The 24,978-nt window shown below is 38.6% G+C and overlaps 1 protein-coding gene across 3 annotated transcripts in view; it reads left to right on the forward strand.

The window, feature by feature from the left end:
- LOC108322522 (disease resistance protein RPV1) overlaps positions 1–21,907 on the forward strand; it is a 32,896-nt gene extending 10,989 nt beyond the window's left edge. For all 3 annotated transcript variants that reach the window (XM_052868379.1, XM_052868378.1, XM_052868377.1), the window contains one exon: positions 20,921–21,907. In XM_052868379.1, the coding sequence (XP_052724339.1) occupies positions 20,921–21,295 (375 nt within the window). In that variant the 3' untranslated portion in view covers positions 21,296–21,907. The remainder of the gene's footprint in view (positions 1–20,920) is intronic.
- Positions 21,908–24,978: the final 3,071 nt, after the last annotated feature.

The raw sequence follows: 24,978 nt of genomic DNA on the forward strand, positions 1-24,978 counted from the left end.
ACCATGGTTATGTGTGTCAACACTCAATTTCGTCCGGGTTGATTAATAATTTTATTTTTCATCAAAAAAAAAAATAAGAATAAAAATAAAAATAAAAAATAAAAAATAAAAATAATAATAAATAAATAAATAAATAAAAAATAAATAATAATAATAATAATAATAATAAAAGTAAATAAATAAAGAAATATAAAAAAATAAATAATCACAACAACGTTCGTCCTCCACTGAGAGCGTTCGTCCTCTGGCGTTCGGCTTCGTCATTCGCTCTGTGCGGTCGTTCGTCTTTTCACTGTTCGCCCGTTCGGCCGACAACGTTCGTCCTCCGCTTCAACCGTTCGGTATTACTCAAAGAGTTGGACGTTCGGCAAAGTTTAACGTTCGGCAATTGGACTATTGGGACGCTCGTCCAAATAGTAAAGTGTTCTTTGAACGTTCGTTCTTCTGCTGGACGTTCGTTCTTGGTTTCTGGACGTTCGTTTTTGGTTTGTGAATGTTCGGTCCGTGTGTTTCGTTTGTTAGAGCGTTCGTTCATACAATTTGAGCGTTCGTTCGTTTCATGTTTTGCCCGAGCGTTCGACACTTGGGGTATTGTGACGCTCGTCCTATCACTGTTGTACCGCTCGTCCAAATAGTGAACGTTCGTCCTCGGTTTGGAATGCTCGTCCTATCACTATTGTGACGCTCGTCCAAACAGTAATGGTTTTTAGACGCTCGCTCATCTACAGCTCGCTCGCGCGTACGTTCAACCTCAATGACGTTCGTCCTCAGGAAACCGTCCGTCTTCTACTGTAGCTTTAGGACGAGCGTTCGCGTTCGTTCTCGAGGATCGTTCGTCCACAAGCTTTCCAACCGTTCGTCCTCGCCCTCGCGTGACCGTTCGTCCATTGGCTTGTGTGAGCGTTCGTCCTCGCCCTCGCGTGACCGTTCGTCCTCTGCCTTTCGAACGTTCGTCCTCGCAATTACCGTTCGTCCGTTCGGCCTCGGACCATTCGACCTCAAGGACGTTCGGTCGATCGTCCTCATCTGTTCAGCTTTTCGGTCTCGTCGACGTTCGGCATTTCACTGTTCACGGACGTTCAGCCCTTCGGTTTCGCAGATTAGCGCTCGTTCTTAATTTTTGCCAATGTAACGCGGTCTTGATTATTTTAACGTTCGGTCCTGGTTATTTGAACGTTCGTTCTTTTTGATATTTGAACGTTAGGGCGTTCGTTCTTATAATGATTTTGCTGTTTCATTTTATTTGTTTTAAAATAAAGAAAAATAAAAATAATAAAAAATATTAAATAAAAAAAAAACAAAAGAATCAGATTTAGGGTTGGTGGGTTGGATTTCTGAAAAGCTGTTTACAAATAATAGTAAAAAGACAAAGCTAGAGGATGTGGAAAGGGGTGAGGCAGTACTGGTATCTCTGAAAAGGATTCAATCATTCTTGGCTTCACCTGGCTTTTGGGTTGTAACACGCCAATGGTGGTATCCCTCATGCACGGCTGCCCATCCCGCAACTCTGAAAAGCATCTTTATACCATTACAAGACTCTGGAATTCTCACCGAAGCAGGGAACAAAAAACTCCATCACCAACCTCTCCTCACTCAACAAGCTCCAACACCCATAACCACAGTTAACGGCTTCCCTTTTCACTTCCATTTTCCTTACCTCCAATATGCACCTGTAACAACATAATAAAAATAAAGGGGGGGAATCAAATCTAAGGGGGAACAGAGACATCACTTCGAGAATTGGGTAAGGCACACCTTGTTGAAAAAGAAAGCCAACCAAAGGGAGGAAGAGGAGATCAGACACACAAGGCTGGCAATAGCGAACGGATCTTCAAGAGGTAAGTGATGCCCTACACTCCACGTTTTTAGTGAATTGGTTATTTTTGCCCTTTGACGTGTCCCAGTTGAGTATGTCTCTGTTATGTGGTTGCTAAGTCTGCATGTGTTAAGTTAGTATGTGTTGCTTTTGAATGAATGTTGTTGTACATGTCTGTTGTTACCGAATCATCATCACACCCAACCATTTTGACACCCACGGCTACTGCTAACATCCTCACGACCACTACTATTCTTCATCCATCATCAACGTTTTCTCACAACCACCACATAGAATACGATCATGGCCTAAGGAGGAACGAGACTCTCTTCTTGACCCGTATCAAACATGATCCACCCCATTGGACTTAACAGAAACCATTTTTGCTCGCCACGCTTCATTGTTCCAATCCGTCACTCACTTCACCACCCAGATTCAACTCTGACCAGGGCCTTGACCTCAAACGCCCATCATCTTCAACTCCAACATGGCCAATATTCGTCATTAGCCCCAACAAACATAACCCATGTCACTCCTTCTCACCTACAATCAACCAAACTCAGAAACTCAGTAACCAAAACAAAAACCAGCGTCCTCTCCGCCCTCAAACCTCGGCCTTTGAATCAACACACCACCTCTCCTTATTGTGTCGGTGACCACAACCTATAATCTTCATCTTCATCTCCAGCTCTGGTCTTACCCGCAAGCCATCATGCCTAGATTTTCAACTAGGCTTTGACTTCTATCACTCAAACACCGAGCCCCCATTCACTCTGGATACAACATCTACCATTCACTTACGAAAAAAAAAGAAGAAAAAGCCAACCCATTCCGATGCACCATTATCACAGAATCAGCCACCACCCTTTTGCGCTCATATTCATACGCACACCAATACTCATCCAGCACATATCATCCTCCTCATCCATATTCACGCACTGCCACGGCCACCCTCGAGCACCTCGTGACCACAGCCCATCATCTTCATCCATTTCCTCTTCATATCCACCTCAAACACTTGATACTACTGCCTAACTCCCCCACCCATCATTATCAAACACTCACTCCCAAAAGAAAACAACAGAAAGCTCCATCACCATTCCATTATCACCATCATCATATTCTCCAAAGTTTTCATCCCCACACAAAAACTAAAAATAGATAAAAGAGAAATAGGAGAGCCCATTGTGGTGGCCTCGGTGACGGCAGTTTATGCCTTTTTGGTGGGGGCGTCTATAGTAGAAGAGGAGGATAGGAGAAGTTTGACGCGACAATCAGTGGTGGCTGTGGTGTCGATCGGCGCGACGGTGGTAGCTTGGTCTACGGCTGGCGGCGGTCGGATTGGGGAAGCGGTGATGCGGCTGAGCTAGTGATGGCCTGACGACGACACGCGGTGGTTCGGTTCGAAGAGGCGGCGGTCCGCGTGCTGGCAGAGGCGAGACCCTCCCTGGGTTTCCGTTTTCAAAGCGAAGAGAGAGAGGGCGGTGACGCCGTGGTATCGCCGACGACGAGGTAGTGACGAAGACTGGTAGAAGGTGGTGGCGGCGGTGGACTGTCGGGAGAGGAAAGAGACCTTGGGTCTCTGGAGAGCTGAGCATGAGTATTGAGAATGAAGTGGAAGATGTTAAACTCCTAGGGGTTTCTGGACGAAAAACAATTGTGCCAAACTCTAAAAAAAAAGAAGAGAAAAGAAAGATTCTTCTTGACATCCCTGAATTCCTCACACACATCTTTCCATTTGAACTTAAGCCTTTCTGTCAACAAAACAAAAGAAAAGAATTGGGCCTATCAATCCTATTTCGAGGCACACCCCCAAATTGTATTTGCGCACCCTCATCCCCAATACAGCTCGAAATGTTATATTCTCGGATTTGTTTTTTTGTTCATTTTCTCTGTCTATTGTTTTGTTAGTTTTGATATTTGTCCTATTATTGCTTGTTGCTATTATTCATTTGTTAATAAAAATAAACAAAAATATATTTTAAAGGTTTACGCACATGTGTGATCGCACGCATCGTCCTTGTGCCAAAAACCTTTTCCCTTTCATCAAAAACGCCAAAAATATATTTTAAAGGTTTAGGCACATGTGTAATCGCACGCATCGTCCTTGTGCCAAAAAAACCTTTTCTCCTTCTTCAAAAAATTACAAAAAATATATTTTAAAGGTTTACGCACATGTGTGATCGCACGCATCGTCCTTGTGCCAAAAACCTTTTCTCCTTCTTCAAAAAATTACAAAAAATATATTTTAAAGGTTTAGGCACATGTGTGATCGCACGCATTGTCCTTGTGCCGAAAACCTTTTCTCTTTCTTCAAAAATGCCAAAAAATATATTTTAAAGGTTTAGGCACATGTGTGATCGCACGCATCGTCCTTGTGCCAAAAACCTTTTCATTCTCCTAAATAAAAAATACCAAAAAATGTAAAATCATCAAAAACTAAAAAAAAACATCTACTGTTCAAACTACAAACAATATCGCCTTCCAGAACTACGTGATCCTTGATTCTCCATCAAAAGTGGAGATACGTAGGAGCAAGGCCAGTCCTTGTCAGGCTCACTTTCCCAAAAATCCAAATCATTTTCCAAACATAATTTTCAAACAATTTCTGAAGAAATTTCTCAAGCAGTTTTCAAACGAACTACGGAACCCTGATTTCTCATTCTGCATGAGAATACGTAGGAGCAAGGTCAATCCTTGTCGGGCCCAAAAAGCTAAAAAATATTGTTTGTTTTCTTTAGCGTTTTATTTTAAGGGGAAGTTAAATACTTTGAAAACCACATCCACATTCGCACATTTAGTTAAAGGTACTGCCTTAAGGCAGGCGTTGTAGGGTGCTAATACCTTCCCTACACGTAACCGACTCCCGAACCAAGAATCTGGTTCAATTTGACCATGCCTTATCATTTTATGGTTTTTCCGTAGTTTTCCAGAATAAACTATGGTGGCGACTCCAAAATCTCTTTTCAATATATCTAATTTTTTATTGGATCGTCGTCCCGTCGCGATTCTGGTTGCGACAGATGGCGACTCCACTGGGGAAAACCAGAGAGTCAGGCCATTTAATTAGATGTGCGAATTCAATGTGGTTTTTCTTTGTGTTCTTCTTCCCTTTTTTTCTTTATCCTTATTTGATATTTGTCATAATTGTATGTGTGTTTGTTTTGATTATATTGAACCCTAGGATAGAAAACATGTTATATCTGCCTGGGAATTTTCTGGTTGTTTTGCAGGTGAGGGTTTGGGGTGTATAATTGCATTCTCCCTTCACACACACACAATATGCATATCATGAGTGAGGCCCTATACCCGGGTCTGAGCGCAACTTAGAAATAGAGGGGTTGTGTAGCGGTGTCACTCTGGGATGTACTTCCTGTTTGGCTATCGTGAGAACCCCAGCCAGAGTCTGTTCTTTTCATTTGTGTCTCCACACCTAGTTGATTACTCTGACTGTTGTGGAGAAACAGTGAAAAGAGCCATAGCTCTGGTGGCCTGATTTAAGCATTAGGAAGCTATCCTTGTGAGTGCATATATTTGGCCTTAGAACTTCAGTCATCCAACCTTTGATAAGGCACAAAAGGGAGAAATGTGTATTCCTATAACCCTCATGTTCGCTTAATAAAAATCACGCACCTTGTACATACCTCTTTATCCATTTTTTTTCTTTTTACTTTTTCCTTCTTGCTTAGCTCATGTTTTTTTTTTATATAGTCTTGTTACGTTTTGTGGATTCTAGTAAAAAATTATAAAGTTGTGATTAAGGCCTTAAGCTAAAAAAGGGGAATTAACATGGAATTTTGAGTCAAGAGGTATTCGAGTTCATACATTTTGACGAAAAGATGCACGTCGAGTAAAGGAGGATAATATTGGTGGGGTATAAGAATTTGTTGAGTCTGTTAGAGGTGGAGGTCCAAACATCAGCAATTACTACTTTAGCCCAGTACTATGATCCACCACTAAGGTGCTTCACTTTCCAAGATTTCCAACTAGTACCAATAGTGGAAGAATTCGAGCAAGTCTTAAATATGGAAAAGCTCCATACAACTACCTTGAGTAGTATAAAGTACACCCAATGAAGTTAGAAAGCGAGTTCACAATCAAGGGCAAAGTGAGGGGCCTTCCTCAAAGATACTTATGGGAATACCTACATCGTTTGGCTTAAAAGGAAAATTGGGAAATGTTTACGAATGTATTAGCTCTTCTCCTCTATGGTGTCATGCTTTCTCCTAAAATGTTAAAAATCTCGTCGATTATGCCGCTATGAATGCATTTGTGGGAGACAAAGAGCGCTGTGAGAATCTAGTCAGTGCCATCCTGGCTGAGTTTTATGGGACCCTTATTCGTTGTTACGAACTTAAGGGGGAAAGATGTTATGTTGTCTACCAGTGTTGTATATGTGGTTCATTTCCCGAGACGCCTTAAATTCCCCGTATCCCACAGACGAGCTATTACAGAGTAAACCAAATGTGAAAGGAGCAAATGAATGGGCGCAACTTTGTGCAAGTTTAAACGAAGAACAAGTTAAATGGTGTGTCCCTTGGCGGCGTAGATCGCAGATGATATATCATTACGGGAGCTAAAAATGAGCTTGGAAGAGTCTCCAATAAATTATAGAGGTGAACCAACCACAAGGCACGAAGAAACGCTCGTCACACATGCAGCGCCAAGTGGACGTTCGTCCAGCTCTCTGAAGACGACGCTCGTCCAGAGAGTTAAGAGGACGCTCGTTTTAAAGGGGACGCTCGTCCAGATGACGTGAGAAGAGGACGTTCGTCCATGACGCTCAGGACGATCGTCCAGGCAGAAATGGACGCTCGGCCAGGATAGAAGAGGGCGTTCGTCCAGTGGGATAAGAGGGCGTTCGTCCAAGATTTGGGACGCTCGTCCAGGACGTTTAGAGAGGACGATCGTCCAGGCAGTAGAGAACGCTCGTCCAGAGAGTTAAGAGGACGCTCGTCCAGTGGATAAGAGGGCGCTCGTCCAAGATTTAGGACGCTCGTCCAGGCCAGAGAATAGGACGCTCGTCCAGATTTCAGTGGACGCTCGTCCACTTTTGATTTTTCTATGGGCGCTTTAGTCCAGAAATTCGAAGGTGTTACTGTCTTTGGTTCGTTGGAGGTGCATCTCACTTAGAGGAAAGTTTGGAGGGCTGCTAGGGCTCGTGGGAACACTCCCTTCTTCCTATTGGATTATTCATCTTCTTCCATGGCCATTTTATCTTGTGAGGAATGAACTTTTGGTGAAATGTTTCATCAAGTTAAGGACACTTGGGGGCAATGTTGTTCGCTTCAAAGAAAGGTCCAAGATCATGGACTGTTAGTGGAAGTTTCCCTTAGCCAATGAATCACAGAAAGGGTTAAGACAATCAAGTTGTAATTAATTTCCCTTACCCAAATTGCGAAAAGAAATTTCAAAATAATGAGCAGTGAATAGAAGCAGCAGTGACAAAACTAGAAGGAATGTTGCCATTCAGCTAAAAGGGGACATAAAGATTGATGAGTCAGATGAAGGAATATGTCGTTAAAGAAGGACAAGTCACTCACAATTAGCTTTCTTCATCAATGAAATCATTGAAAATGTTCCTAAGCTATTAACTGATGCTGGGTCTGTAATGTCAATCATCAACCCGCCTAAGGGGATTGAAACATTCCTCGATTGCTGCGAGAAACTGATCAGACAAATGAAGAAAGTGATGACTAAAGCCTGCGATGGTTGACCAAGAATTCCTATGTCTAGCATTTTGGGGATTTCAGAATGATGAACCACCTTATTGACTCTGTTTCGTGTTAATTTCCAAAATTATACCGGGGCAAATATTTTCACAGCTTTATAGTTTCTGACTAGAGAATTTGAACTTTGTTTTCTTTTCTTTTCCTTTCTTTTTTATTTTTTTATTTTTCTTTTTTCTTAATTTGTTTCACAAAAAAAAAATATACAGCTAAACGTCTAAGACACCCTAAAGGACACGAACCAGTGGCAAAATCATGGAGAACCAAGTAGAAGTTCAAGAGGGAATAGAAGCCGATATCCAACAGCTGAAAGGACAAATCAGTCGAATCTTAGAAGCCCTGAATGCCTTACAAATCCCCGGAGATCCATCCGCACAAAGACTACAACAAGAAGTTCCGGAAGCACAAACTTTCCCTTCCCATCGTCTTCCCCCGAATTATACTCCACCTTTAGGAGTAGACTTGGGCCATCTTGGCACTCAAAAGGCCGAAGATAATGCAGTTGAAGTAGAAGACGAGCCTGGGGCCACCACTTTCACAATTCCTGGGCAGATTATCCGACCAGATATTGAAAGCATGATGATGAAAAAACAACCTAAGACGAAGTCTCCATCTTGTGTCATTACACCAGGAGATTTTAAAGATGATAAGAGCAGATTAGAAGTCCTTAGGAAGAGGTTGAGAGCCATAGAGGGTGAAGGAAGTTTTGAATTTGAAGATGCTAAAAAACTGTGTTTAGTTCATGATGTGGTGATACCTCCAAGGTTCAGGATGCCAGAATTTGAGAAATATCGGGGAAATACTTGCCCGAGGGGCCATATAACTATGTACTGCAGGAAAATGGAAGCTTATGTCCACGATGAAAAAATTTTGATTCATTTCTTCCAAGAAAGTTTAACTGGCATGGCTCTAACTTGGTACATGCGTTTGGAATCGACTCACATCTACTCATGGAAAGATCTGGTTAACGCATTTCTAAAGCAGTATGAATATAATAAATATCTAACACCTGACAGATTACAACTGCAAAACGTAGTGAAGAAAGAGTCTGAATCATTCAGAGAATATGCCCAAAGGTGGAGAGAAATTGCTGCTCAAGTAGAACCGCCTCTGAGCGACAAGGAGATGACTATCATATTTTTGAATACTCTGCAAACCCCATTTTATGAACACATGATAGGCAGCATTTCCTTAAGTTTTACTGACATAGTAGTAATTGGAGAGAGGGTTGAGAGTGGCATAAGAAGTGGAAAAATTGCACTAGGCCCAGAGCTAGTAGCCAGTCTAAACGGGTATGGTCTTAGACATGAGAAAGGTAAGAAGCGAAGAGCTAATTCCCATTTTACTGCCTATCCTCAAATGTCACATTCCTATGGGTCTAGTCGAGCCACTGAACGAAGAAATTACAATCGTGATGAGAGGGTCGCCAATTTCACTCCTATCCCCATGACCTATACGGAGTTACTACCAGATCTTCTCCGTAGAAACCTCATGAAGATTTGTCCAACTAGGCCTATACGACCTCCGTACCCAAAGAACTATGACGTAAATGCCAGGTGTGATTATCATGCAGGAGCGTGTGGACATTCAACTGAGGCATGCAAGGCTCTAAAGCATAAAGTGCAATTTTTGATCGATTCAGGATGTTTAAAGTTTGAAGAAATGTAATCTAGCACTGCGGCAAGGCGTGAGTTCACCTCTACAAATGCCATGGACGAGTGAAGAGGACTCTCGGATTATTTGGAAAGCATAAGTTATTGTAAAAGTTGGAACTGATGTTGTTTTGCTCGAGCTTTAATTTGTCTCACTATGAGGTTTACGCTCATTGATATCACGCTTTCATCCATGAACTTTTAATGTGAACTTTCATTACTTGGTATCTCCAAGGTTTACTGGAAATCATGTCCTAATAGGGTGTCACCAAACAAAAAAAATGATGATATAAAAAAAAAAGGGAGGTTTGTCGAAATCTCAAATTGTGCAAATTTTGTTTACAAGTTCATTGTTCCTCTCTTCCCATTTCTGCATTGTCTCATATGCATAATGATTTCAAAATTTTGTTTTTCATGCTCATGGCGTTCGCTTTGGTTTTCTTTTCTTTCGAAGTCTTTTTTCCGTTTTTTTTTCTTTGTAAATATTTTATTTTCTTTAGATCAGAAATTTTGTTTAGGCTGAAATCAAGGAAAAACCATAAAAAAAAAACAAATCTTATTTTATTTCATCATCAAAAGCAAGATTTACAGTAAGGTCGGAGAGATATTTTTGAACAATGACATCATTCTGAATACACTCATACGATCTTAACATTTGATAAATAAAATAAAAATGCATAAAAAAGAAAAAAGCAGATATAACAAAAAAGTGCAAAGTCACAATTTCAAATAAAAACAATAAAAAAAGCAAATAAAGCAGATAACAAAGGCAAATAAAAGATGTTCGGGGTTCGATCATTTCTGATCGTTAATATTACACACCAAAGAAAAAAAAAAGAAAGAAAAAAACTTGAAAATAAAATAAAAGCAAAAAAAAAACATACAATAAAATACATTCTTTCAGTCTCCTAAGGGAGACTACTCGTCAGTCGAGGGCAGTCGTAGGGTGAGTTCGACAGAAGGAGGCTTCACCGGGAACCCGAAGACGGGAGGGACCTCAGCTTTGACTGGAACAGGTGGGATCGGAAAGAGATCGAGTGTCACTTGATCTGGCACTGGCGATAATGTCCTAAAATAGATCTAAAAAAAATAATAAATAAAAAAAAAACAACAGCGAAAATTTTAGAAAAGTTAAAATGCAAAAATATATATATATATATATATATATATATATATATATATATATATATATATATATATATATATATATATATATATAAAAGAAAGAGGTGTAATAACTTTTTTCTTACCATCCATAAAAGGCGAAAGGAGGGGTAGGGGAGAGTAGGACGTGGTGGCTGTGCTGCGCTTCCGACGTTTCTGTCTTTGGCGATATTCACGGTTCTGGAACCAGCATTGGACACTATATTCCCTAACCTCCCCATGGGCCCTAAGTTTTGCTGCGATTTCATGTGCTTGTTCTTTACTCGGGTTTCTTACTCCTAACGAGAATAATGCCTTTAAGGAGGCCACTTGTTCTTCAGTTGGAGACCATCTTTTATACTTTTTCTTGTCTTGAGCTTGCGGTTTTGTTAAATTTTGGTCCATTTTTTTTTCTATATATAAAAAAAAATAAGTGAAATATATTAGTTTTTCTTTTAAGTCAGGTTTGTCCATTTTCCAGTTTTAGGTCCATCAGTGTTTTTGTCCAGTTTTAGGTCCAGGTCCTCGCAAGGGGTCCTAACGGATCTAGGTCCAGCTTTTTTTTTAGAGTATAATAAAAATGGAAAAGCGGAAGGGAAACAAAAGTATAAGGAAAAAAAACATAATCTGGGGAGCAGAAAGGGAAGAAGGGAAAGAAAGCAGGGAAATCGAAAGAGGAAAAAGAAAAAAAAAAGAAGAGAACAGAAAGCAAAAAAAAGAAACAACAACAAAGGAGAAGAGCGAAAAGGGGAAAGAGAAGTAGAGAAAGCATAAAAGAAGGAACGAAAAAAAAACAGGAAAGGAAAAGAGATTAAGAGTTCTGAAGACTTACCCGTGAAGCGGAGGGCACACAGGAAGAGGCTCATTGGAGGACTCGGACGCCTTCGAAGGTGTACGGGGACAGAAGCTCCTCGCAGCGAATCCAGACACTCAAGATAGAGAGAGAAAGGGAGAGCAAGAGAGAGAGTGATCAGACTGAAATGTCGGCCGATGCGGAGGAGCGCTCGATTTGTAGCCAAATATTCCACTGTAGACACAGTTTCGGTCATTGCCACCGTTTGATGTCACAGTCCCGGTCTTTCTGAATTCAAAAAAAAAATACTAAAAAATTTTATTTGAAAATCTGAAAACGGGCAGGGTTTTGTTGGGTCAATCCGGCCCAGTTCAAGATTTCTTAGATGATCCAATTTCAAAAAAAATAATAATAATAAAACAAAATATAAAAAAAATATGATAAATAGAAAATTTTTTTTTAAAAAAAAAAATTAATGGAGTGATGTAAAATTTGAAGTGTTCAAAATTGTTTGTCATTTGCATGATCAAGGTCATTTTTCAGGTTCATTGGGCCTCATTGGCATGTTAACCTTCTTTGAACCCAATTCTTTCTGAAATATAAATTTGAGTGAAGAATTATTTTGGCATGTTTATAATTTCACATCACGCCATTTTGTTTGTTTTTATTCCTTCTTCTACATTTTGAATAAATCAAAAATATTAAAAAAAAAGGAACAGTGCTCGAGCTCATTAGGCCCAATGGCCTTCGTGGTTTTCTCTCGAGTATACTTCTTTTGAAAATGTGTCAAAAATATTTTGTTTTCACATTTTTGCTGTTGAATGAGGTTTTGTACATTTGTTCAAGTTGTCCTGTGTGATTTTCTTTGAATTTGTAGTTAAAAAAATCTGAGAATGAAAGATGAACAGTTTTGAGCCCATTAGGCCCGTTGTCATATGTGGTTTCTCTCAAACCAGTGCATCTGAATTTCTGGAAAAAATAAAAAGTGCATATTTATGTAGGTTTTGTGTTTTCAATTCATAATTTCCCTTTTTCAATTATGTGAACAAGCATTTGTGCAAAAAAAAATGAAGGAATTCAGACTCTTGTCTGATGATTTTGTCATGGTTGTAAGAAGAATAGTGTTGGGCGCATTGAGTCTAGTAGTGTTGCAAAATTTTCTTTAGTCCAATCTTGTGAAATCCTCTCATAACAAAAAATGAAATGAAAAAATGGATTTCCTTTAGCCTGTTCCATAAACTTTGAAAAAAAAAATGTTTTCTTTGTCATCTTCTTGTGACAAGTTCATACGGCTCAGGTCATCTGACCCATTGGGTCAATGTGCCTGGTAAGTCCAACTTCCTTCTATGTTACTTCTCCTGAGGTCCGACCCGATCGGGATTTTCCCGTGTCGGAAAGCACACAAAAAACAAAAAAAACATTTTTACTTTTCAAACGTTTTTTTTTCTAAATCAAATTCTCTCGTATCATTTTTGCATTGCTCACCAAGCACAGTTTTCACACTTGCCCCCAAGCCCAGTTTTCATACTGGCCACCGGACCTAATTTTCTCTAAAACACAAAAAAATCTTTTTTTTCAACTGGTATCATCATTTTCATTTCATATTACTTTGCTTCATGCATAAAACCAAGAAATACGCAAAAGTTGAGTCATTTTGTTTTCGATGTAAGTCATCCATTTTATGAGATTTCAAAAAATGTAATGGATGCCATAATCTCGTGTAGTCAAATGTTTGAGTCACATATTCTTAAGAGATATTTGTGTGTGCATTGCTTGAAAACCTCATCCTTCAGCCTTCGCTATACCAATAGATTGACCCAATCATTTTCTTGAGCCCAAATGATAAACGCCAAGTTTTTTCACTGGGGCAGATTTTCGTTACCTCCATTGGCTTTCATTTGGGAAATCCTGGAATCCGTTAAAAAAAAATGACATAAAAAAAAATGACTCTTGTTGAGATCATTTAATCTTGTCTCCTAATTAATCTTGTGAAAATAAAGCAATCAAAATTTGAAATGATGTGTGGCCATCTTTCTTCATCCAAAAAAAATATATATCCTTTGTTACCAAATTTGAGCCAATATGAAATTTCTTTTCAAAATTTACCCAAACAAGGGTTACCATCACAGTAAAAGTCAACTCAAATTGCAAAGGAACACACTTAGTGTTCAAATGACATGAATTCCTCAAAAGTGAAGCAAAAATACAAAGAATCACAAAGTGATGGTAAGCAAAGAATGAAATTTGAGAAAGGGAAAAATAGTCAAAACAATTTTGACGAATAACTGATACAAGGTGCAGATGGTAACCCTTGTTTCAAATAACCCACAAAAATTTATTTGAGCCTTTATATCCTTTCTTTCAACACCCTTTAACCCAAGCCACATTACAAGCCCAATCAAAGTCCACACATATTGAATAATGGTTGCTTAAATTTTTCATGAAGCTTAATTTTGAGACAAGACAAAAATGACCAACAATGCAGTAAAAAAAAAATGATGAAAAAAATAAATGTCCTCGGATGAATGGAACTCCCTTTTGATTGAGATTATACAAAGGAAAATCAAGCCGTTTGGGGCAATCTTTTCAGGCCAATCCTTTCCAGGTCCATCACAAATTCCTGAACACGTTCAAATCCCATTCAAACTCTTCCCCCGATTCCCAAACTAGGGGGCAATTTTGGGCAACTTTATTTCATGTGTTTTGACCCATTCAAAATATGGGGTGTCTCTGTTAATCTTTCATCTGAATATTCAAAGCTCATACAAGGACCGGGGCATCCCTTGTCGGGCCTCACATGATCTTGGTTCACACCGAACTTCAAAAATCTAAAACCACCAAAATTGAGTCAATTTGCAAATCCCACATGGTATTCTCACTCCCTGATTCATGACTTATTCCCTCTCAATTCATAGATACATTTGTCCATACCAATACTTTTACCATGTTCCAGAGCAGCTTCTTGGTATCTACTACCTCACATTGGCCTTTGTAGCCGTTTTAAGGAGTAAGAAGCTCAAGTAGCCAACTCGTTACTCTCTACATCCTTCCAATCATCCTCCATACATTTGCCTCAACCCTTGATATCAGGCATGTATACACTGATGTTTCAAAAGAAATTGTTGAACGCACAAGTGTGAACATTTGACTTTAGAATTTGACATCCATCGTAAAAAAAAAAAAATGATGAAGGTCTAAATCTTCATAATTTTGATGATTTCAAAGAAAGCAAATTGACTCAAAAAAAAATGTGTCATAGTTTTCCATCACAAAAATCACATCATGTACATATTTGCATAAACTTTGAATTAAATTTCATGAATGTTTATCAAATCTTCCTCTTTGCAAAAAAAAAAAAAAAACGTCATCGTGCATCAAAGTTTCCTCCCCCAAATTTCAAAATTTACATCAACCATGATTCTCTTGCACATCAAGATTCCAAATCCTTATACAAAGATGCAACACCTTGTTTCTTAATTTCAAAATTTTCAAAAAAAAAAAAAAATCAAAATCAAAATAAAATCAATCAAAAAATTTCTCAAAATTTCAACAAATTCAAAAATTTCAATTTTCAAAACAATCAAACAATTTTACTTTTTGTCATTGGTGTCTCGACCCTCTGTAAGACAATGGTCGAGCTTAAATTTCAAATGACCCTCTGCATGGCAATGGTCAATCCAAATTTTCCAAATGACCCTCTGCATGGCAATGGTCAGTCAAATTTTTCAAATGACCCTCTGCATGGCAATGGTCAGTTCAGATTTTCAAAATGACCCTCTGCATGGCAGTGGTCAGTCCAAATTTTCCCTCGGCCCTCTATAAGACAATGGTCGAGCTTAAATTTCAAATGACCCTCTGCATGGCAATGGTCAGTCCAATTTTTCAAAATGGCCCTCTGCATGGCAATGGTCAGTCCAAATTTTCCAAATGACCCTTTGCATGGCAGTGGTCAGTCTTTTCCAAATGACCCTCTGCATGGCAGTGGTCAGTCCAAATTTTCCCTCAGCCCTCTGTAAGACAATGGTCGAGCTTAAACTTTCCAAATGACCCTCTGCATGGCAGTGGTCAGTCTAAATTCCCAATGACCCTCTGCATGGCAATGGTCAGTCCAAATTTTAATTTTTCAAAATGACCCTCTGCATGGCAATGGTCGAACCCAATCAAATTCAAAATTCTCATTTACCCACCGCGAGGTTGCCACACTTCATTTCTCTCAGCTTTGTTCGTTTGTTTTACCCTCTGTTTGTTTCTTGTTTATCTTGGAACCCAGACGAAATTAGTATTTCTATCTTTACTTATCTTTTACTCTGATAATATGAAAACATTGTTTATCATATGATCTAGTAAAATCTAAGTAAAGAGGGGCAGCTGTCAACACTCAATTTCGTCCGGGTTGATTAATAATTTTATTTTTCATCAAAAAAAAAATAAGAATAAAAAATAAAAAATAAAAAAAATAATAAATAAAAACTAAATAAATAAATAAATAAAAAATAAATAATAATAATAATAATAATAATAAAAGTAAATAAATAAAGAAATATAAAAAAATAAATAATCACAACAACGTTCGTCCTCCACTGAGAGCGTTCGTCCTCTGGCGTTCGGCTTCGTCATTCGCTCTGTGCGGTCGTTCGTCTTTTCACTGTTCGCCCGTTCGGCCGACAACGTTCGTCCTCCGCTTCAACCGTTCGGTATTACTCAAAGAGTTGGACGTTCGGCAAAGTTTAACGTTCGGCAATTGGACTATTGGGACGCTCGTCCAAATAGTAAAGTGTTCTTTGAACGTTCGTTCTTCTGCTGGACGTTCGTTCTTGGTTTCTGGACGTTCGTTTTTGGTTTGTGAATGTTCGGTCCGTGTGTTTCGTTTGTTAGAGCGTTCGTTCATACAATTTGAGCGTTCGTTCGTTTCATGTTTTGCCCGAGCGTTCGACACTTGGGGTATTGTGACGCTCGTCCTATCACTGTTGTACCGCTCGTCCAAATAGTGAACGTTCGTCCTCGGTTTGGAACGCTCGTCCTATCACTATTGTGACGCTCGTCCAAACAGTAATGGTTTTTAGACGCTCGCTCATCTACAGCTCGCTCGCGCGTACGTTCAACCTCAATGACGTTCGTCCTCAGGAAACCGTCCGTCTTCTACTGTAGCTTTAGGACGAGCGTTCGCGTTCGTTCTCGAGGATCGTTCGTCCACAAGCTTTCCAACCGTTCGTCCTCGCCCTCGCGTGACCGTTCGTCCATTGGCTTGCGTGAGCGTTCGTCCTCGCCCTCGCGTGACCGTTCGTCCTCTGCCTTTCGAACGTTCGTCCTCGCAATTACCGTTCGTCCGTTCGGCCTCGGACCATTCGACCTCAAGGACGTTCGGTCGATCGTCCTCATCTGTTCAGCTTTTCGGTCTCGTCGACGTTCGGCATTTCACTGTTCACGGACGTTCAGCCCTTCGGTTTCGCAGATTAGCGCTCGTTCTTAATTTTTGCCAATGTAACGCGGTCTTGATTATTTTAACGTTCGATCCTGGTTATTTGAACGTTCGTTCTTTTTGATATTTGAACGTTAGGGCGTTCGTTCTTATAATGATTTTGCTGTTTCATTTTATTTGTTTTAAAATAAAGAAAAATAAAAATAATAAAAAATATTAAATAAAAAAAAAACAAAAGAATCAGATTTAGGGTTGGTGGGTTGGATTTCTGAAAAGCTGTTTACAAATAATAGTAAAAAGACAAAGCTAGAGGATGTGGAAAGGGGTGAGGCAGTACTGGTATCTCTGAAAAGGATTCAATCATTCTTGGCTTCACCTGGCTTTTGGGTTGTAACACGCCAATGGTGGTATCCCTCATGCACGGCTGCCCATCCCGCAACTCTGAAAAGCATCTTTATACCATTACAAGACTCTGGAATTCTCACCGAAGCAGGGAACAAAAAACTCCATCACCAACCTCTCCTCACTCAACAAGCTCCAACACCCATAACCACAGTTAACGGCTTCCCTTTTCACTTCCATTTTCCTTACCTCCAATATGCACCTGTAACAACATAATAAAAATAAAGGGGGGGAATCAAATCTAAGGGGGAACAGAGACATCACTTCGAGAATTGGGTAAGGCACACCTTGTTGAAAAAGAAAGCCAACCAAAGGGAGGAAGAGGAGATCAGACACACAAGGCTGGCAATAGCGAACGGATCTTCAAGAGGTAAGTGATGCCCTACACTCCACGTTTTTAGTGAATTGGTTATTTTTGCCCTTTGACGTGTCCCAGTTGAGTATGTCTCTGTTATGTGGTTGCTAAGTCTGCATGTGTTAAGTTAGTATGTGTTGCTTTTGAATGAATGTTGTTGTACATGTCTGTTGTTACCGAACCATCATCACACCCAACCATTTTGACACCCACGGCTACTGCTAACATCCTCACGACCACTACTATTCTTCATCCATCATCAACGTTTTCTCACAACCACCACATAGAATACGATCATGGCCTAAGGAGGAACGAGACTCTCTTCTTGACCCGTATCAAACATGATCCACCCCATTGGACTTAACAGAAACCATTTTTGCTCGCCACGCTTCATTGTTCCAATCCGTCACTCACTTCACCACCCAGATTCAACTCTGACCAGGGCCTTGACCTCAAACGCCCATCATCTTCAACTCCAACATGGCCAATATTCGTCATTAGCCCCAACAAACATAACCCATGTCACTCCTTCTCACCTACAATCAACCAAACTCAGAAACTCAGTAACCAAAACAAAAACCAGCGTCCTCTCCGCCCTCAAACCTCGGCCTTTGAATCAACACACCACTTCTCCTTATTGTGTCGGTGACCACAACCTATAATCTTCATCTTCATCTCCAGCTCTGGTCTTACCCGCAAGCCATCATGCCTAGATTTTCAACTAGGCTTTGACTTCTATCACTCAAACACCGAGCCCCCATTCACTCTGGATACAACATCTACCATTCACTTACGAAAAAAAAAGAAGAAAAAGCCAACCCATTCCGATGCACCATTATCACAGAATCAGCCACCACCCTTTTGCGCTCATATTCATACGCACACCAATACTCATCCAGCACATATCATCCTCCTCATCCATATTCACGCACTGCCACAGCCACCCTCGAGCACCTCGTGACCACAGCCCATCATCTTCATCCATTTCCTCTTCATATCCACCTCAAACACTTGATACTACTGCCTAACTCCCCCACCCATCATTATCAAACACTCACTCCCAAAAGAAAACAACAGAAAGCTCCATCACCATTCCATTATCACCATCATCATATTCTCCAAAGTTTTCATCCCCACACAAAAACTAAAAATAGATAAAAGAGAAATAGGAGAGCCCATTGTGGTGGCCTCGGTGACGGCAGTTTATGCCTTTTTGGTGGGGGCGTCTATAGTAGAAGAGGAGGATAGGAGAAGTTTGACGCGACAATCAGTGGTGGCTGTGGTGTCGATCGGCGCGACGGTGGTAGCTTGGTCTACGGCTGGCGGCGGTCGGATTGGGGAAGCGGTGATGCGGCTGAGCTAGTGATGGCCTGACGACGACACGCGGTGGTTCGGTTCGAAGAGGCGGCGGTCCGCGTGCTGGCAGAGGCGAGACCCTCCCTGGGTTTCCGTTTTCAAAGCGAAGAGAGAGAGGGCGGTGACGCCGTGGTATCGCCGACGACGAGGTAGTGACGAAGACTGGTAGAAGGTGGTGGCGGCGGTGGACTGTCGGGAGAGGAAAGAGACATTGGGTCTCTGGAGAGCTGAGCATGAGTATTGAGAATGAAGTGGAAGATGTTAAACTCCTAGGGGTTTCTGGACGAAAAACAATTGTGCCAAACTCTAAAAAAAAAGAAGAGAAAAGAAAGATTCTTCTTGACATCCCTGAATTCCTCACACACATCTTTCCATTTGAACTTAAGCCTTTCTGTCAACAAAACAAAAGAAAAGAATTGGGCCTATCAATCCTATTTCGAGGCACACCCCCAAATTGTATTTGCGCACCCTCATCCCCAATACAGCTCGAAATGTTATATTCTCGGATTTGTTTTTTTGTTCATTTTCTCTGTCTATTGTTTTGTTAGTTTTGATATTTGTCCTATTATTGCTTGTTGCTATTATTCATTTGTTAATAAAAATAAACAAAAATATATTTTAAAGGTTTACGCACATGTGTGATCGCACGCATCGTCCTTGTGCCAAAAACCTTTTCCCTTTCATCAAAAACGCCAAAAATATATTTTAAAGGTTTAGGCACATGTGTGATCGCACGCATCGTCCTTGTGCCAAAAAAACCTTTTCTCCTTCTTCAAAAAATTACAAAAAATATATTTTAAAGGTTTACGCACATGTGTGATCGCACGCATCGTCCTTGTGCCAAAAACCTTTTCTCCTTCTTCAAAAAATTACAAAAAATATATTTTAAAGGTTTAGGCACATGTGTGATCGCACGCATTGTCCTTGTGCCGAAAACCTTTTCTCTTTCTTCAAAAATGCCAAAAAATATATTTTAAAGGTTTAGGCACATGTGTGATCGCACGCATCGTCCTTGTGCCAAAAACCTTTTCATTCTCCTAAATAAAAAATACCAAAAAATGTAAAATCATCAAAAACTAAAAAAAAAAACATCTACTGTTCAAACTACAAACAATATCGTCTTCCAGAACTACGTGATCCTTGATTCTCCATCAAAAGTGGAGATACGTAGGAGCAAGGCCAGTCCTTGTCAGGCTCACTTTCCCAAAAATCCAAATCATTTTCCAAACATAATTTTCAAACAATTTCTGAAGAAATTTCTCAAGCAGTTTTCAAACGAACTACGGAACCCTGATTTCTCATTCTGCATGAGAATACGTAGGAGCAAGGTCAATCCTTGTCGGGCCCAAAAAGCTAAAAAATATTGTTTGTTTTCTTTAGCGTTTTATTTTAAGGGGAAGTTAAATACTTTGAAAACCACATCCACATTCGCACATTTAGTTAAAGGTACTGCCTTAAGGCAGGCGTTGTAGGGTGCTAATACCTTCCCTACACGTAACCGACTCCCGAACCAAGAATCTGGTTCAATTTGACCATGCCTTATCATTTTATGGTTTTTCCGTAGTTTTCCAGAATAAACTATGGTGGCGACTCCAAAATCTCTTTTCAATATATCTAATTTTTTATTGGATCGTCGTCCCGTCGCGATTCCGGTTGCGACAATGTGAAATCAGTCATCCTTCGTAAGAAAAGGACATTTAATATTAAATTTAGAAAGACCTTATCAATATTTTAATTTCTAAATGATATTGATATAAATTTTCTTTTCAAATTAATAATACAGACTACTGACTCGTGCATTAGTTAGTAATAACCAGGAATACATCCATTTATGTAATATATTACATATTAGTTGGATATATGATTTACAACTCTTTATTTTCATCAAAATGTACAAATAAAAATAAAGCATGCTGGCTGACCATTCTTGTATATGGGCTTATTAACTCCTATTAGTAAATTGTTATTAGTTCATCCATAACCCATTTAAGAACAATGAATTTTTCATTATCAAATACAGTCCTATAGCATAATTTCTTTGTACTTTTTGCTATTATTGACAGTTACTATCTTTGAATAGTTTTCACTACTCAAAGATCCTAGTCCCGTACAGTTTGCTTCGATGATGAATAATCCTACCAATATCATGGTTTAAGAAAAACCTAATATTTACTGATGAGAAAGGAGTTATATCTTTAATTATTTATTCATGATAAGATGGTATTAATATTTTTATCATATATATTCTGTTACAGAATAATCAAGATTGTTTGCTCTCAGATAATTGTTATCCACATTGGCTAGCCTTTAACAGCAACGGTTCTTGTGTGACTTTTGAAATCCCTCAAGTGAATGGTTATAAGATGAAGACAATAATGTGCCATGTCCATTATTCTTCTCCTGCCAATATAACTTCAGATGGCCTTAAAAACTTGTTGGTGATAAATCACACAAAGGGCACCATTCAGCTTTATAAAAGAAGTGCAATAGCCTTGTTTGAAGATGAGGACTGGGAGAGGGTAGTATCAAATATAGAGCCTGGTAACAAAGTGGAAGTTGTTGTTATTTTTGGAAGCAGGTTAAATGTGAACCATACTAAAGTTTATGTCACATATGAGCCAAATGATTGAAAAAATGAAGCAGTATCATGCACCACTTAAGAATGTCATTGGTGGTGATGAAAATGTAGGTGCTGTCAGGTCAAACTCTGATCAAGTGGAATTCTCATATGACAAATGGAAAAGGTGATTTAATAAAAGATCTCGTAATTGGAGCCATTGTCTTCTGTGAATTGTGTTCAATGGCCAGTAAAATGGTTAAATCATTGGGAGCTTTGAAAAGTCCACTTGGCTCGGGATCGTGGTTTCTGAGTATTTCTACCTGAACTTGATCTTGAAACCCTGATTTTAATCCAGATACTTAAAAGTTGATCCATCAAATGAATAGAATGCTTAAACAAGATTTACAGATGGAGCAGCCATGTCTTAAATGAAATTATCAAACGTACCGAGAAATGCTATTAATTTTTAAGGTATTATGATGAATGTTAGGAATTGAAGGTAAGTTGAAATTAAATAAAACTTCATAAGTTAACATGTGTTTTTACCGGAATGAAGTGTTGTACTTTCAAGGTGGAAGGAATTGAGTTAATATTTTTTTTTTTGGAAATGAAGTCCGAGTTTGTTGTATAACACCGAGTAGAGATATATTTATAGCACATTATCTGATACCGAAGTCAGCAAGAGTTTTATGAAAATATTATGTATTAGTTTATTAAGAAGAAAAATAGAATTAGTATTTTTTGTGATGTTATCATGTATTCACATGCTTTTGAACCCTTTTACCTTAAAATAAAGGCTTAATAATTAAAAGATACAGTTAGTTATATAAGAACTTGAATAATATTGCACATTCTTTATCTATGTTGATTGATAGCAATTGTTTTTTTGTTAGAAAATATAAGTCTTATATCTCAATCCCTTTTGGTTTTAACCTTTTTGAAATTTATTTTGAAATCCTTATAAATTTTTGAAACTTGAAATCAATAATTACATACAAATGAATTAACAAAGATAAAGAGAAAGAGAGAAAGATCAAGACATAACAATCTATATGGGTTCGGGTATCACAACTCAACTTTCAATCCTCCTTCAAGAACCTAAGTTGAAAGGAATCAACTATAATGATTGAGTATACAATAATACAATTACAATCCCTCAATTGCACTCTTCTCACCACTCAAAATAAAAATAGTAAAACAAGAGATGAACACACTCAATCTCTTATAAACACAAGAGCAACCTCAGCTCTTCAAACTTGGTTATCCACGCACAGGTACACAATACACATATTTTTTATGAACCTGATCTTTGACACACTCTTCAAGTACAGATTGAATCAAAACCAATGTAGTCCAAGTCTTTAAAGAATCCTTGATTTGTAATTCACCCAATGAAGCTTTAATTCTTCAAGAATGTTTCTTGAAATCACCTGTAATCAGAACTCAACAGGAATGTTAGTATTTGTAAAGCTGCTTCATATAGATTTGATTGGACCTACAAGAACTGAATCTATGAGTGGTAAACACTATGGATTAGTATTTGTAGATGATTTTTCTAGGTGGACTTGGGTTCTGTTTATAACTCATAAGGATGAGACCTTTAATGTCTTTCGCAAACTCTGTAAAAGGATAGAGACTGAAAAAGATTTGAAAATTATGTTTATCTAAAGTGATCATGGAGGAGAATTTGAAAATGATCTTTTCGAAAACTTTTGCGAAAACTCTAGCATCAAACATAATTTCTCAACTTCAAGAACTGCAGGACAAAATGAAGTTGTTGAGAGGAAAAATAGATCTTTGCAAGAAATGGCAAGAACTATGTTGAATTCCTTCAATACTCCTAAACACTTATGGGCAGAAGTAGTTAACACTGCCTGGTATATTCAAAACGGAGTTTACATCAGTTCAATCCTCAATAAAACACCCTATGAGCTATGGAAGGACAAAAGGCCAAATATTTCTTATTTTCATCCTTTTGGTTGTCAATGTTTTATTCTTAATACTAAGGATAGTCTAGGTAAATTTGATTCTCGTAGTGATGAAGGAATCATGCTTGGTTACTTAGAAACCTCAAGAGCATTTAGGGTATATAACTCTAAAGCTTTGAAGTTCGAAGAAGGCATTCATGTGAAATTTAACCATGGGCCTAACAAAAGTAAAACAGAGCTAGAAGAATCCTTCTCTAAATTGCAGGTAAATGATTACATATCCAAGGAAGGAAATTCAACAGAAGATCCTAACCATGAAGTCGAGAATCAACCTAAAGACTCATTCAACGATACTAGTGAAGAAAGAAGGGAACCAACTAGCTTACATCATCTGATCACTAAGGATCATCCTTCAGAGAAAATTATCGGAAGTCTCAGCAAACGAGTAAGGACAAGATCGTATCACAATCCACCAACCACTTACAACTGATTGCAATTTTGAAGAGAACTAAAATAGTTACAATTGAACTCTTTTGAATGAGGAATCTAGGTGTGGTAATCTAGTATCAAGAGTGGTTTGAATACTCAAAGAAAATCTCGATGGGGAGCTGAGTACCAGGAGTGGTGCGAATACTCAAAGAAAATTTTGGTCGGGTGTTGAGTACCGGGAGTGGTGCTAATACTCAGAGGAAATTTCAGCGAGGTAACTGAATATTATGAGTGGTGCTAATACTCATTTGTAATTGTGTGAAGATTATAGTGGAACCCTCTACGAAGGAGACTAGATGTAACTCAATTAGAGCGAACCAGTATAAAATTTCTTATGTTATTTTCTCTTCTCTTTACTAAACAATCCTCTTAAAAAACTTGCAGTTGAACTTTACATTTCAAAATACAAGAGCTTCCAAGCTAAACGATCATTTCTCTTTAAAGGAAGTTCTTACAAAACACTGTAGTAGAAACATTCTAAATAGCACGACAACCTTATCAAAGTATTTCAAGTCGAGCGTCTAAGCTTTCAAAAGAATATTTCACGCGCTTGATAACGTGTTATATCAGAAAGGTTGTGAAAAATGTTTTCCAAAAATACTATTCAATCCCCTTCGAGTGTTTTTCAAGTACTTAAGGACTAGTGTTTTGTTTGATTACATGTAACTTATGCTTTAAAATTATCTTTGGAGTCAAAAATCTCTACAATAATCGATTAGCTACTTAAGATAATCGATTATCACAAAGTGGTTTTTCAAAATTCTTTTCAAAATGCTAAAAATTCTTTTGACCTCTAGAATAATTAATTACTAAAAACTGTTAATCGATTATGTCGTACAATAATTGATTATCACGACTATTCGTTGGAGTTTTTGAGCATGTTTTTTATCGTTGTGCATTCATTAAATGCATATCGATTATCATAATGGGATAATCGATTATCACATGAGAAAAGGCTAACAACGGATTTTTTAGAGGTTTCCTTGAGTAACGTCTTTATAAAGATGTTTTAGACTCTCGTTATAACACACAACTACATGTTTTAAACTGAGTAAAGTGTGACCTAGGGTTTTTGTAACTCTTGTGCTTTGACTTTGAGAACTTGGTGTTGGCAAGAGTGAGAATTTTCACTAGGAGTGTGATTAAGTGTTGTTGTTGCTAAGTGAAGCCTGACATCCTTTGGGAAGATTCAAAGGAAGTGTTCATCCTTCATTAAACATTCAGAGGAGATGTAAATCCCTTGTGGCCTTTAGGGGAACTGAGTATCATCTCTTGTGGTAACAAGAGAAGTATTTCTAAACCTTAAACTTGTTTCTTTGTGTGATTGTCACAATTT

This window comes from Vigna angularis, chromosome 9, assembly GCF_016808095.1.
Source record: "Vigna angularis cultivar LongXiaoDou No.4 chromosome 9, ASM1680809v1, whole genome shotgun sequence".
Lineage (NCBI taxonomy): Eukaryota > Viridiplantae > Streptophyta > Magnoliopsida > Fabales > Fabaceae > Vigna > Vigna angularis.